Source organism: Rhinatrema bivittatum, unplaced genomic scaffold, assembly GCF_901001135.1.
Source record: "Rhinatrema bivittatum unplaced genomic scaffold, aRhiBiv1.1, whole genome shotgun sequence".
NCBI classification, from domain to species: Eukaryota; Metazoa; Chordata; class Amphibia; order Gymnophiona; family Rhinatrematidae; genus Rhinatrema; species Rhinatrema bivittatum.
In genome coordinates this window covers 49,363-63,416 of record NW_021821395.1, presented here as the reverse complement: position 1 = coordinate 63,416, position 14,054 = coordinate 49,363, and the positions used below count along the sequence as shown (strand labels likewise).

General features: G+C 46.5%; 1 protein-coding gene across 1 annotated transcript in view; it reads right to left on the bottom strand.

The window, feature by feature from the left end:
- Positions 1–569: 569 nt before the first annotated feature.
- The window catches only part of LOC115082647 (free fatty acid receptor 2-like), a 29,703-nt gene continuing 16,218 nt past the window's right edge, over positions 570–14,054 (bottom strand). The window contains exon 2 of the mRNA XM_029586850.1: positions 570–2,591. Coding sequence (XP_029442710.1) covers positions 1,607–2,591 — 985 coding nt within the window. The 3' untranslated portion in view covers positions 570–1,606. The remainder of the gene's footprint in view (positions 2,592–14,054) is intronic.

Here is a 14,054-nt window from a genome sequence, read left to right as displayed (position 1 = left end):
CTTTTTTATAACATTAAATATTAGCTGCCAGACTCTAGACCACTCCTCAAGCTTCACTCGATCTCTTCATGTCTAGTTTACTCTGCAATCTGCTACCCAATAACTACATAAAAAAAAAATCATTCCCATCCCTTGTTTTCTGTATCCTGGGCTAATGCTGTCTCTATTTACAACTGGGGCCCTGTGCGGAGACGTTTTGAAGGATTATGTTCTGGGACGTTTGGTCTCTGTTAAGAAGAAGGTTGCCAGCTGGCTCCGTTTCTTCCTGACAGTCTGATCCACGTGTGGGGATGTATTTCAGAACATCTACGAAATGCAGGGACTCCACATCCATCCATGCATGCAGGGGAGGGCTGGATCGGCCTATTGGGAAAAGCAGAGCCAATGGCCAAGTCAAAATGGCATAGGGGATGGAAGAGGCAAAACCAGGACCGACTCTTCGTACTCCTCTGGACAGGACTATCGCTGTTCAAAAAGAAATAAATAAATACGTGAATACCCACCTGGGTTTCTTAATAATTTATTATTCTTGCCTTTCAGTGCACACAAGGGGTTACCACAAGCCCCATGTCATGTCCTTCTACCCCATTGCACCCAAGACTGGCAGGAACTGCACGTCCATTCATTTTATATAAATATAAATATATCGATGCCCACATTATCCATTAGCCAAGATGAGGGACAACAAAAACATATATAATAACTCTCAACAAACAAACTGCACAAGGAGAAAACCTGCAATAAACTATCCCACTCTACACAATGCGGGCAAAACCAGGACTGGCGTAGCTCATCTCCGCTGACCTGGAGCTTCTTGGCTGCCCACATGACTACGAAGGGAAATGGAAAACTGCACGCCTTGCGTTCTGCAGGCGGGGCGGCATTTTTCTCTGTAACTGTATTTTTTTGCAGCAATTTTCTCTCTGGAAAGCTTTACCATTTGGGAGAAATTTTTCCTAACCTGCCGTGCGGCAAGTTAGATTTGCACTTTTGCACGTGTGCCCCTTGCAGTGAATTTGCACTCTGGAAATCTGCTAAAGTGCATGCGTATTTTGTCTCTATTATGGCTGTGGGTGGCAGAACAGGCCTAGAGCAATGCATGTGCATTTGAAAATACAACGGCACACGTGTTTTAGCCTCTTTTTAATTCATATAAAAGTGTACACACTGTAAAGGCTCACACCTGCAGTGAAGGGTGACATTTCCACCCTAGGGGCTCTAGTTAGCTAAGTTCTTAGTTACCCAGCTAGATGCCTTTTGAAAACTATTTCCTAGGTGCATCAGATTGGGCGTCAGCCACACGTATCCTAAAGCTGAACAGACATCAGCAAGACTGCTACCCAGCTATGAAGAGACAGGCAGGCTTTTTAGACCTCAGTCAAGAAAATGCCGGAAAGATGTTACAGGAAACAAGTACAGTCAAACCCTAGGAAGGCCCTAACAGGGCTCAAGCTCATTTAGTATATTATAGTCATTATCTCTGGTTCAAGTTCCTGTTGGTCCGATACCTAGTCATGCAGCCTGCATGGAATCCAGTTTGTCCCAGAACCGTTATGCCTATTTTTTTTGCAATTTTCCCAGTGATTCTGGTGGCCACCAAAAGTGGTCAGAGCCTGGAAATGTGTGCTTGGCTGCTGTCTGTCTGGTGATGACTTTCTTTTGCAACCTGTTGGCTGGAGAGGCGACACAAACCCATGAAGGCGTTACACGTGTGCAGCCTTCGCAGGCACTTTTTGCAGGAGTGCTGGACGGCAGAGGAGGAGAAGTAGAAGATCAGAGGGTCCAAGCTGGCATTGAAGGTACTTAACAGTAAGGCCCTGTCTCTCCAGTTGAGATTTCGCTGCTGGATGTATCCCACCAGATGGGAGATATTGTACGGTGCAAAGCAGATGATGAAAACTCCGAGGGTGGCCAGAACCAGCCCCACAGCTCTCTGCTTCTTCTCCCGGTGGATGTGGGGCGAGGAGATGAGGATTCGCACAAAGCTGCAATAGCAGAAGGAGGTTACCAGGAACGGGATGCAGAAAAGTGTGATGCCAAGTTCCAGGCGGAAGGGAAGGAGGATGTCCAGTTGGTCTTGCGTGAAGTTAGCGTAGCAGAGGGACCTCTGGCTGGAGTTCTCCTCATGCCGGTACTCTGTGATGTAGACAATACTGCAGTGAGCGAAAGAACAGAGCCACAGGAAGCAACTAATAGCCATGACATAGCCAGGTTTCCGGTACATCTTATAGTGGATAGGGAAAGCCACGCCTAGATATCGCTCCACACTGACCGCAGTCAAAAAAAGAGTGCTGGAGTATATGGTACTGAAGTAGAAGAGACCACTCAGCGGGCAGAGGAAGGAGGGCAAGGGCCAGTGTCCCTCCAAGATCTCAGCCACTTTGAAGGGCAAGAAGGCCAGGAAAGACAGATCAGAGATAGTCAGGTTGAGAAGGAGAATGGCATTGGGAGTGGGCTTTGATCTCAGCTTTTGTATCAATGCATGGAGCGCCAACAGGTTGCTTGGGAAGCCAGTGAGGATAGTGGTGATATAGATGACCAGGTACAGCATCTTATACTCTGGATTGGAAACCATACTGGATTCATTTCCCCTAGAAAGAAGAACAAAAAAAAGACCCAGTTATTGAGAATTAGGGTTCAGGAGGCAGAAATCTCATTATGACTTGTACATCATCTTTCTCAACCTACAGCGTCAATAATGAATTAGAGTTTGTGATTTAGACTTATTCCGTTATAATTAGTAAGGCATGTGAGAATGATGCCATCACATCTTATGGAGGTGAATAACAGAGAGAAAAGATAAGCGGCTGATACCACTGAAGTCTATGAAGGTGCCTTTGTGTTATTTTAAGTTGCTCACACGTTCCTAAGGCGTTCTTCAGTGTAGCCTATTGATACACTGACATCTTCCAGACTCGTGCGCTCTGGCTGCAGGAGGGTAAGGATGTTGAGATGTTCCTGTTCTCTCTCTGTGATGGATGAGTCCAGGCCTATGCCTTAGCTACGTTCTTCCATGTGCTGCCTTGTTTATACCAGCGCTTGATTCATGCCTGAGTTTATCTTTCATTTCTGGGTCTTTTCCACCTACAGCAAAATCCTCTCTCCCTTCCTCCTCCTTACTGTGGCTCTTTCTCTGGTGGTGGGATCCAGTCCTGAAGGGAACATGAAGTCTAGTAGCCATAAGTGGGAGGAGAGCAGAGCAAGCAATGTCAAAGTCCAATCCTTTTAAGGAATTCCAGGCCCTTTGACCCAGTCCTGGATTTGAAACTTCCTTCTCTAAGCATTCTGGGATTTGTAGCCCTGTTTTTAGCCATTCAGATGGAAGGATTACAAATCCCAGAGTACAGGGGCTAGGCATAAGACCAGGACTAGCCCAGAGTATCCCTGATGGCTTGAAGCTGGCTGAGATGTCTGCCCAATGTAAGCTAGCTCTAAGTTATCAGGAACAAACTGAGCCAATCTGGGTTATATTCCCAGTGAATCTATGGACTTGTAGTTGTTTTGGGGTTTTTTTGTGTCCCCAAGATATGCAGCAGCTACAAGCCCCTAGATGTAATGGGGGTAAATCCAGGGCTAGTTCCACCTATGCATATGATGCCTTGGAGCCATCTGATTACCTTGCCTCAAAGGTCACTGGGCCAGATGCACTAAAAGGTTTTATCCGTTTCTGCCCCTCTGAGCACAGAGTCCTGTCCAAGCGGTGTAGACTGGAACCTGCTATTTAGATTTCGGATGTTGCTGTAGCATGTTATCAGGGGAGTGTTATGGCTACAGCTGACACAACACAGTCACTGTAGCTGCTGCTAAACTCTCGAAGCCGCCTCTAAGATAGCAATTGCCTGCAGTGCTTGGAAAGGAAGGCAAGCAGTCAGAAACCATTAACCAAGGCAGCCCATAGGAAAACCACATTGTCGTGTCCAGAGCAATTACTTTTCACTTTCTCAATGGGCCCTGCCGGCAAGATGAGTAATGAGCTCTCTGAAAATCAGGGGAAAATGTGCGATTCTGAGTAAATGTGCCAGCAAAAAATTATTTCTAGATAATTCAGAAGGGGTGTGTGAAACTAACCAAATCATTCAAATCCATCCCATGCCTTGTAGCATCCTGGGCTTCATTTCATCTGGCAGCAGATGCTTCTTTTTAAAGGTTTTGTAAATGTCATCCCATCATCATGAATTTAAATGAGTCATGGGTGACACTGCGGCTCAGTAACACTGATACATGGGATGCAGGAAGACATCCGAAGAGTGACCGGAGACTTTTAATAAGGGGGGGGCAGAATATTAGCATAAACTCTCCATTTAGTGGAGCCTGTGCCAGTCGATGCCACTCAGCAATGAGTAAGGGTGGTAAAAGATGACGTATGTAGGGTTGCCAACTGACTCCAGATTTTCAGAGCCGGTTGATCCAGTCCTGGTTTTACCCTATTGCAAGCTGGGACTTTTTCTGATTTACCTATTGCATTCCTTAAGAAAATCAAGATTATAAATAGCTGCATGCAGAGGAGTAAAACCAGGACTGGATCAACCGGTCCTGAAAATCTGCAGCCAGTTGGCAACCCTGTAAAAAGTGCCTTTTTCTCTCAAGTTCAGAAAATGTATTATTGGTTTTTTTCATATCAAAACCATATAGAGAGAAAATGGATGTGAACAAAGCAGACATAACAAGAACATTGTACACTGCTCAAGCAATAAAACTGCTCCAACAGTTGCAATGATAGAGAAACAGCCCATTTTAAACTCTTCTGCTTCTTATTTACGTGACTGGTATACTAAGCTGCATCATTTGTATGTGTTCCCTGCTTGTGTAATGGAGGAGAGCTAGGGATAAATAATAGAGCAATTAATTTCCTTTCCGCTGAAGACAGACATTGTATATTATGGCATTGCATTTCCAAAGCGCTATCACTATGCCATTTGGTTTGGTTTTTTTTCACACGCAACCAACCCTTTTCCCGAAAGGCAGCACCCTGGAGTCTGAACCCATTCAGCTAAGGGGACTGCGCCCCCACATCAGGATCACAAAACCAGCGGTTGCTCCTTTTATCATCTCTGTATGGACTTCATACAGGCTCTGTAGGTGATACAATGCAGGGACTCTTTCAGTGATGCAGGCAGGGAAGCGCTCAAGGATTTATCATGGATAGTTTCCCAACTTGTAACCTATTGCCTTCCTCTCGCCAGATCCCTAAGGCGTGCAGCACGCCCATCAGCAAAGTAGTTATAAAGTCCAGCTGCTGCCTTAATCTAAATCTTAAACTTAAGACTGCTTTTCAGAACAATCTCTGGGTGGTAACCGTTTCTAATACTGAAAGCCAGGTAACTTTTAAAATCTTCGAAGCTTATTACTTTCCCAGCCCACACACACACTGCCTCATATGCACCACATACCTTTTTGTGGCCAAAGATAGGACTCCTCTACCTATGGAACTGGCCTTGTGCTATCAGTGAAAAGAGGTGCGCTAAATATAAGTAAATAAATAGTATCATAGGAACACAGCAAATGACGTCAGATGAAGACCAAAATGGCCCATTCAGTTGGTGTTGCAAGATGGGTAGGGATGGGCATTGTTTTCCTTGCTAGGCTGCTGACGTCCTAGCCAGGAGGAAATGCTTTTTGTAATGTTTGGGTGCTTAATTGGAACGTGAGGAGGCAGTCAAGCCTTCCATTGAGGTTTTTTGTTTCTTATGAGGCGCTGCACAGGTTTTGGGGATAATTTTCAAAAGGATTTATTCGCTCAAAACTGGACTTTCCACGTGTAAATGCAGGTTACACCTGTAAGGGGGCTTTTGAAATCTGCTACACTATTTGCCATTGAATTGCCACTGAATAAAACATTTTTCTTCAATTTGTTTTAAATGAGCTACTTGCTAACTTCATGGAGTGCCCCCTAGTCCTTCTATTATCTGAGAGTAAATAACCAATTTACATTAACCTGTTCAAGTCCTTTCATGATTTTGTAGACCTCTATCATATCCCCCCCCCCCTCAGTTGTTTCTTCTCCAAACTAAACATCCCTAACTTCTTTAGCCTTTCCTCACAGGGGGGCCATTCCATCCCCCTTATCGTTTTGGTTGCCGAGCCAATCTCAAGGTCATCCAGATCCCTCTGGTTCTTCATCTTGCATGCCCCTCCAGTTGGCCAGGACTCCCTCACCCTGTCCTGTAAGCCTTAAAACATGAGATCTTCCAGCTTCTTTCTCCTCAGGAGCAGCAGCAAAGTTACACAGCAAACAAGCTGCCGAGTGCTGTAGCTTCTGGTTTTAAAGTAAGGCGTGGCCTGTGTAAGAGTTGACTCCGCCCTGGAATGCCCGTGCCCCGCCCCTTTCTGCTCCTTTATTGTTTGCTTGCGCACGTGCATACGCGCATGTAAATTGTGACTTTAAAATCTGTGGTGCTCACGCGCAGCCCACATTCTCGCGTACATGGGCATTTTTGCACCAGCAATGAAACCACCCCCTAAGCTCGTAACTGAGCTTCTGAAAATTGCTAGGATAGTGAGTTCCTCCGAAGTGGAAAAGGTTAACAGTGTTCTCTAATTCAGGGATTACAATATGGCCCAGCGGAAAGGCGTTTGTATATGGTGCTGGCTGCCCAGCATATGCTGAGTACTCTTTTCCTAGTCAGGGCTATGGGTTCATCCAGTTCGATGTACATTTTCTGAGTAATTTGTATCAATTCCCTCCCACGGATGAGATAAGGAATGAAAAGTGCAGAATGAATGGATATTAACTTTAGGATTTCCTAGCCAACATGAGAAAATGATAACAGAAGGCCATGGCTAGATATCTGCCTTGTGAGAGAGGCGTGCGATCATTGGCTTGTTGACCTCTCGCTGTTTATTTCTCATGGCTCTTGAGTCATTAGCATGAAAACCGGGCCCTCCTTTAGCTCCTGGCGGAGTAAGTTCTCCTTTCACGCCACTCAGAATATTTGGTTGATGCCTTGGGCCTCCCATTCGAGCTGAGATCTGGGGACTATGGGATCCCTCCTGCGACCTCTCCAGCTGCTTCCAGCGAGAGGAGACAACTCTCCTTTCCCCTCCTGGAGCCCTGGCTGCCTCTTCCTTGCTTCCTGCACCAATGACTCCTGCCGGCGATTCATGGCATCGCCTTTATCGATGTGGATCACTGATGCACCCTTTAGGGGACAGACCCTCACTATCACCCAAAATAACTTGTAAACCTATGAAAAGGCCACGTCGGCCTTACATTTCTATTTCTGATTTAATAATGTTATATAATAGCATAATTATGTGAAGTAAAGCAAGAATCTAAGGCGAAGGCCTGAGTTTAAAGTGGAGAAATTATAGGGGCTCCTGGGCTCCCCGCTAAGGTTATTGCCCTTAGTACCGGAACGGCAATGGTCCATTTCATGTCTAAGGCACCCCTTTTGAGCATTCAGGGATTAGAGTGAGCTAACCTAAGGCAACTGAAGCCCCTGCAGGAGAAAGAGAGTGTTGTTAGAGGCTTTTGGGAGAAGGATGGGTTAGGATCTTTTCCAGAGAAGAGAAAGAGAAGGTTAACCTTCCAGCTCGAAGTCTCCAGAGGTTTTCTAGAACACCCAAACAGCAATTTGCTGTAAATCTGCTGGTAATGGGGAGTTTTGATTACCTGAGGATAGAAAGATGTAGGTGTGCTTACTGTTCCATGAGGCCACGTTACCTCATATGGTAGTCTGCTAAGTCATCACCGACATGGAAGCGTTGACCTTAGGGAGTTCTAAAAGCTCCATCATAGCTCTACCAACCCGTAAGCCCGAGTCCGAAGTGTCCCACTCCTGAACGACCAAGTTCTTCACCAACTTGTGAAAGGGACAAGCTTTTGCTGGTCCATGCACATCATCCAACATGGAATCCACCCCCTCCAGGTCGGACTCCTCCTAAGATACTTTGATGCCCAGCTCTTGAAGCGCCGGTGGATCAAAGGCCAGAATTCTTTTCTTTGGAAAAGGCATTCTCCCTTGGGATCATCCCCCCCGGCCACTGGAATCTCATCGGGTTCCTCGGCTGGGCCTGCTGCACCTGGCTTCTGGTCTGTACTGGGGAAATCTTCCGTAGTGGCATCTGGGCCATCTGAGTTCTCATTGTCCTCCTCAGTTCCATGTGTCTGAGATGAAAGACTTCGTGCCCAGCAAACGCTCTTCGAATGGCTCCTTCTGACTGCACGGGGTTCTTCACGGGTCGAGTATCACCCCTGCATCAAAACCTGGGATCTAGCATTCCCTTCTCCTGCTCTTTCTGCTAAAAATGCCTTATGCATAAGTAAAATAAACTCCATGGAGAAAGCCCGGGATCCTTCTGAATCCCTCTCCAAGGGCAAATCCTCCACATCCAAGTCTCCCCTGTCCAGGAGAAAATCTTCAAAGTTTTCAATATCAAAACCTCCCATGGTCCTCCCCAATGCAGTTGCCCACGGGAGACAGTCACGGTGCAGATCTCCTGCCCTCCCCCACCAATGCTGATGGCCCTGCCACAGATCCTAATATGTTCCTGTGTTGCCGCGAAGCCTGGACACCTGCGAGACAGTTGTCGGCTTAGCGGAAGCAGTAGCAGAGGAAATAGACCCCCCCCCCCCAAAGTGCCCTCTCTGCCTGTGACACAGCCTGAACACAGCCCTGCCCAATTCAGAACTTGATCCCCCACAGGCATGGCAGGCCTTGCCGCGTGCCATCACCACGTGACTGGAGCGCACATCGCTTTCTCGCTGCACTGCATGCACCCGAGGGAAGCGGTGAACAGCCTTGACCTGTCCTGCACACTCAGTTAGTAAAGGTTGCTGCTAAAATTAAGCCCTAGCCTAGCTGCTGAGATAAGAAATCACAAAGCGCACTCTCCTGATCTTTGCTTTTTTTTTTTTTTTAAATAATTTTATAAAAACCACAGCAACCTAGCCCTGGCCATAGGCAAGTAAAAAGGATACTTCCTTGCATCTCCGGGCTGATAGTGTTGAGCTGCTAGTGAGTTGCCACATGGGGGATGTCCACCCCACCGACTTTAGGAGCAAGCCACCAAAAAAAGGATCACTAACCCCCTGCTCATCCACCTCAAAGCAGGGAGGATAGTGCCACCAGGACCTCACAACCCCCCTGGGAGGATCCAGGAATCTTCTATTCATTCTTTTTCTTTCTTTTTTTTAAATCTCTCCAGACTGCAGGTTTTACCATCTACCATCTGCTGGAGACAGAGAAAGACTGAAGGACTGCAGGTGCCACTCTAGGTTATGTAGCAGTGTCAGTGAAAATTCCTCTGTCTCCATCTGCTGGCAGGGAGGCAAAACCCAGGAGTCTGGACTAGGCCGGGTATGAACAGGAAGGAGGGTTTTGACTAACCTGAAAACTCAGAAAGATGTAGGCATTCTTATTGTTCCATGAGCTCACTTTTACTCATCTTCCTTCATCCAATCTTCCATATAGTTGCATTGGAGAAAGTGCAGAGAAGGGCGACCAAAATGATAAGGGACATGGAACGGCTGCCCTGTGAGGAAAGGCTGAAGAGGTTAGGGCTGTTCATCTTGGAGAAGAGATGACTGAGGGAGGATATGATAGAGGTCTACAAAATCAAAGTCACAGGCTGAGGAAACCAGGAGTATGACATCACCATCATAAAGTCAGATGTTAAAAATAACCCTTTACTGGAGTATTGATGCAGATGAATAAAATCAGTAGAGTGCACAGTGAAAAGTAGCACAATCCATACAGAAAAACAAAAGGCAATATACACAATCAAAAAGCTACAGTCACTGCACAATCTCCATATACTGGGGGAGTTTTCTTCATCCACTAGCTCTGAGGTACTTAAATGAGATGGGACCCTCCCTCGGCTCTTCTCTTTTTAGGACCTACTTTCTGGTGTGCAAATACCTGAGGTCCAATAGCTAAACTGGAACACTCTCCTGAACAAATAAGCTGGGAACGGAGATCTCCCAGTCCAACCATTCTTACTCCAACCAGAAATCTGCTTTGCAAACCTTAAGGCAACTCTTCAGTGAAATACAGGGAGTTTGGGACGAACTTCCCTTTCACTACGTTTTGCCTCTCTTGATTCTCTCAATCTCAGGCTCCTCTTTCAGCCACCTTCCCAGGATAAAAACATAAGATATGCCATACTGGGCCAGACCAAGGGTCCATCAAGCCTAGTATGCTGTTTCCAACCAAGACTAATCCAAGTCACAAGTACCTGGCAAGTACTCAAACATTAGATAGATCACAAGCTACTATTGTTTATTAATTAATAGCAGTTTATGGATTTATCCTCTAGGAACTTATCCAAACCTTTTTTAAACCCAGCTACACTAACTGCTGTAACCACATCCTCTGGCAATGGATTCCAGAGCTTAACTATGCGACGAGTGAAAAAGACACGATAAAGTTCCAAGTGCCATTTGCCTTTTTGCAGGGTTTTCAGGTTGGCACCGCAGCAGTGCCTATAAATATAATATTCATATTGTAAGTGATATTGTTACCTCAGAAGACTGTTGTTATAAAGGCATCATTTTTAATTGTGTGTGGGGAGAGCATAACGGGGGTAGGGATGGGGCTTAAGAGTCCCCCAGAGCACTTAATACCTTGCACTGGCTTTGGGCTTTGCTGTCCAAACATTTGCTAGAGTCTCCCAACTTGTGGTGTCATGTTGAGTGCAATGGGCAAGGGTGCAGTTTTTTCACTTGGCCACGGGTGGCACATTGCGTGGCTACGGCTCTGAGTTTGTGAGTGAGATGATCCGCAGACAGCCCAATCAACCCGATAAATGACTCAAAGCTCTGGCGTTTCGAGTTCCCGCTTCCCAGGGGTTGGGTAAAACCTGGTCCATGGCCCCAGTGAGACTGTGAAAGTCCAGACACGGAGAGTTAAGAACATAAGAAAATGCCATACTGGGTCAGACCAAGGGTCCATCAAGCCCAGCATCCTGTTTCCAACAGTGGCCAATCCAGGCCACAAGAACCTGGCAAGTACCCAAAAACTAAGTCTATTCCATGTAACCATTGCTAATGGCAGTGCCTATTCTCTAAGTGAACTTAATTAATAGCAGGTAATGGACTTCTCCTCCAAGAACTTATCCAATCCTTTTTTAAACACAGCTACACTAACTGCACTAACCACATCTTCTGGCAACAAATTCCAGAGTTTAATTGTGCGTTGAGTAAAAAAGAACTTTCTCCGATTAGTTTTAAATGTGCCCCATGCTAACTTCATGGAGTACCCCCTAGTCTTTCTACTATCCGAAAGAATAAATAACCGATTCACATCTACCCGTTCTAGACCTCTCATGATTTTAAACACCTCTATCATATCCCCCCTCAGCCGTCTCTTCTCCAAGCTGAAAAGTCCTAACCTCTTTAGTCTTTCCTCATAGGGGAGCTGTTCCATTCCACTTATCATTTTGGTTGCCCTTCTCTATACCTTCTCCATCGCAATTATATCTTTTTTGAGATGTGGCGACCAGAATTGTACACAGTATTCAAGGTACGGTCTCACCATGTTCATTTTAAGGCCTGGCGAAGATGCCCCTGAAAAATGGCAGGAGGGAGAGGAAGGGTCGCTCCCGCCTGCCTTCCAAACACCCGCGCTCCCCCGAGCAGACGGAGGGGGAAGGTGGAATGCATGGCCCCGTCACAGCAGCAGGCGAGCAAGCCAGCTCCAAGCCATTCTCATTCCATGTCCGCCTTGACTGACATTCCCATATGCCAAGATTCACCGGGACACCGAGAGGAAGGCTTTCAGAAATGAAATCAGCCGCCATGCATCCCAAAACGTTGAGGCAAATGTGCTTCATCCAGCAGAGCCTCACAGAGTGGAGACGTGGGATATGAAGAGAAATTCAGAGGGGTGGAAACAGAGAGCCGCTGAGCAGAATATATCTACACATCTGTGGCAGCCGAAGATAAACTGGAAAGAGGAGCAATAAAGGAAGGAGAATGCATTTCCACCTCCATTCTGGGCACCTTGCCAGCAGGAGAGACAGAGAGAGAGAAGGGGGCGATGAGAATTTGAGGAACAGCCCTGATTATACTGAAAAGCCAATTGCGCTGTTCGCCTAATGGAGCTGCTGAGACAATTCCCTTTCAATGTTCTGTAGCTCTGGGCTGCGCGGAGCCCGGGACCTACAGCCTCTTGGGCCTTTATCTTTTCTCCGGCTGGAGAGGAGGTTTCCGCTTGGTTTTCTTGTGGTTCTGGGCCTGGCAGACTTCCGTTAGCAGCCCCTGCTAGGGATGGGGCAGCCCTTTCCTGGCCTTGTCTCCTCTCTTCTTAGCAATACGTTTCTTGCTGAAGGTTTCCTGTTAAAAGCGCCTGGAGCCCCTGCTGGCCTCCCCCTCTCGGCAGCTGGGGCCTGGCCTCTTGCGCGAGCCCAAGGCACTGATCCCAGTCTTGCCGCGTTCTTGATCAGTTATGTCTGTTAGCATTGCAGCAGGAAACAATTTGTGGTAGGGTTGGAAAGGCCGTTATTGAACTTCATGTCGTGGCTGATCGAAGTTTCCTTCTTTCTCAGGAAGCGGTTTATAGAATACTTAAGGTCACCCAATGCAATTTCCGTGGGTAAAAGGCTTTTCACGAGCCTGTCAGAAAATTGCCCAGCCTCAATCTGTGTTGCAAGACAGGTGGACGTTTTAGCCACAATGAGAGGAGGCCACGGGTAAAAAGTACTCGTGGAAGTCACAACAGTGCGGGCAGCGGAAAAATTGCCTCCAGGATAGAAGAAGCTGGTAGAGTGGGTGTGCTATTTACTGTACTGCGTTTCTTGCAGGAGTCGCATCTGGATCAGCCAAGCTATAGATAGTAAAAGGAAGGCATCTCGGGTGAAGAAGAGGTAGCCGAGGGTCTGTCTTTCTGTAGGCACCATTACTGGTTCAAGGGAAGCTATTCTCTAAAGAGCGACTTCAGTGGTTAATGTATTATGCACATGGATAAGAGAGGAAGGCTGATCATTTGTCTGTGAAGCAGCAGATTTGCCATTTTATGAAGACAGCTCAAGATGGTTCGACCTTGCCTCCAATATTCTTTAGGATTGTGGTACAAGCCCTGGTTCTTAGCCACTTAGATTATTGCAGTACACTCTGTATTGGGCTTTCAGATAGGTTGCTGCATACAGAATTCAGCTGCCCGAGTTATAACGGGGATCTCAATAGAGGTCATATATCCCCGGTTCTTAGAGAGTGAACACTGGCTCCCGCTGGCTCCCAGTTAAGGGGAGAGGCAGATTCAGGTTGCTATTGTTTTTAAACCTACGCATAATCTTTTCCCTTGTATATTACAAGACTTTATTGTGTGTTATGCTCCTGCGCGCGCACTGAGATCCGAGAATTCGCAATTGTTAGATGTTCCCCCCAGTTAAAAAAACGCAAACTGTTCAAAACCAGAGAGTGTGCTTTCTCTGTGGCCGCACCAAACTTCCAGCACAAGCGAGACAGTTACAGGACTTTAAAGTTTTTAGAAAGGCATCGAAGGCAGTATTTGGGTGAAGTGGGATGACTCATTTAAAAATGTTTTATAGCGACAATAAATGTTGGCGTTGTTCTTAACTTGTTTATATATGTTTGTTTTTAGTTGTTTTATGATTGTTATATTGTGATCCCTGCCAGACGTTTTTATGGAGCTCACGGAATAAAGGCATTTAAAATAAGTAAATAAAAATAAATAAAACAGATGTTGAGGTTGATGGGCTTAATTTGAAGGCGACTGGCCTGGAAGAGAGTTGTCCCACTTCTTTTCTGATTTAAAAAGCAAAAGAGCAGGAGCGTCCTTCTCCAGCCCCGCAGGGAACCAGACGGAAGGGTTGGGCCTGGAGCAGACCGAACTGCTCCCGAACCCTCTGGGCAAGGTGAGTGCCAGTGGGCAAGGAACAGCAGGGGGGGTTTAAGCACCTAGTGAGGGCTGCAGATGGAGGACCACTGGGATAAGGAGGAAGAAGAGTGTGTTTGTGTTTGGGAGGGGGAATTCATACCTGGCCCTGGCCACGCTCCCTCATCCAGGCCACACCTGGCACTGGCCCAGCTCCCCCCACCCCCCCTTCCTTTTTGTCTATTTATTTATTTATTTAATTTAAAGATTTTTTATATA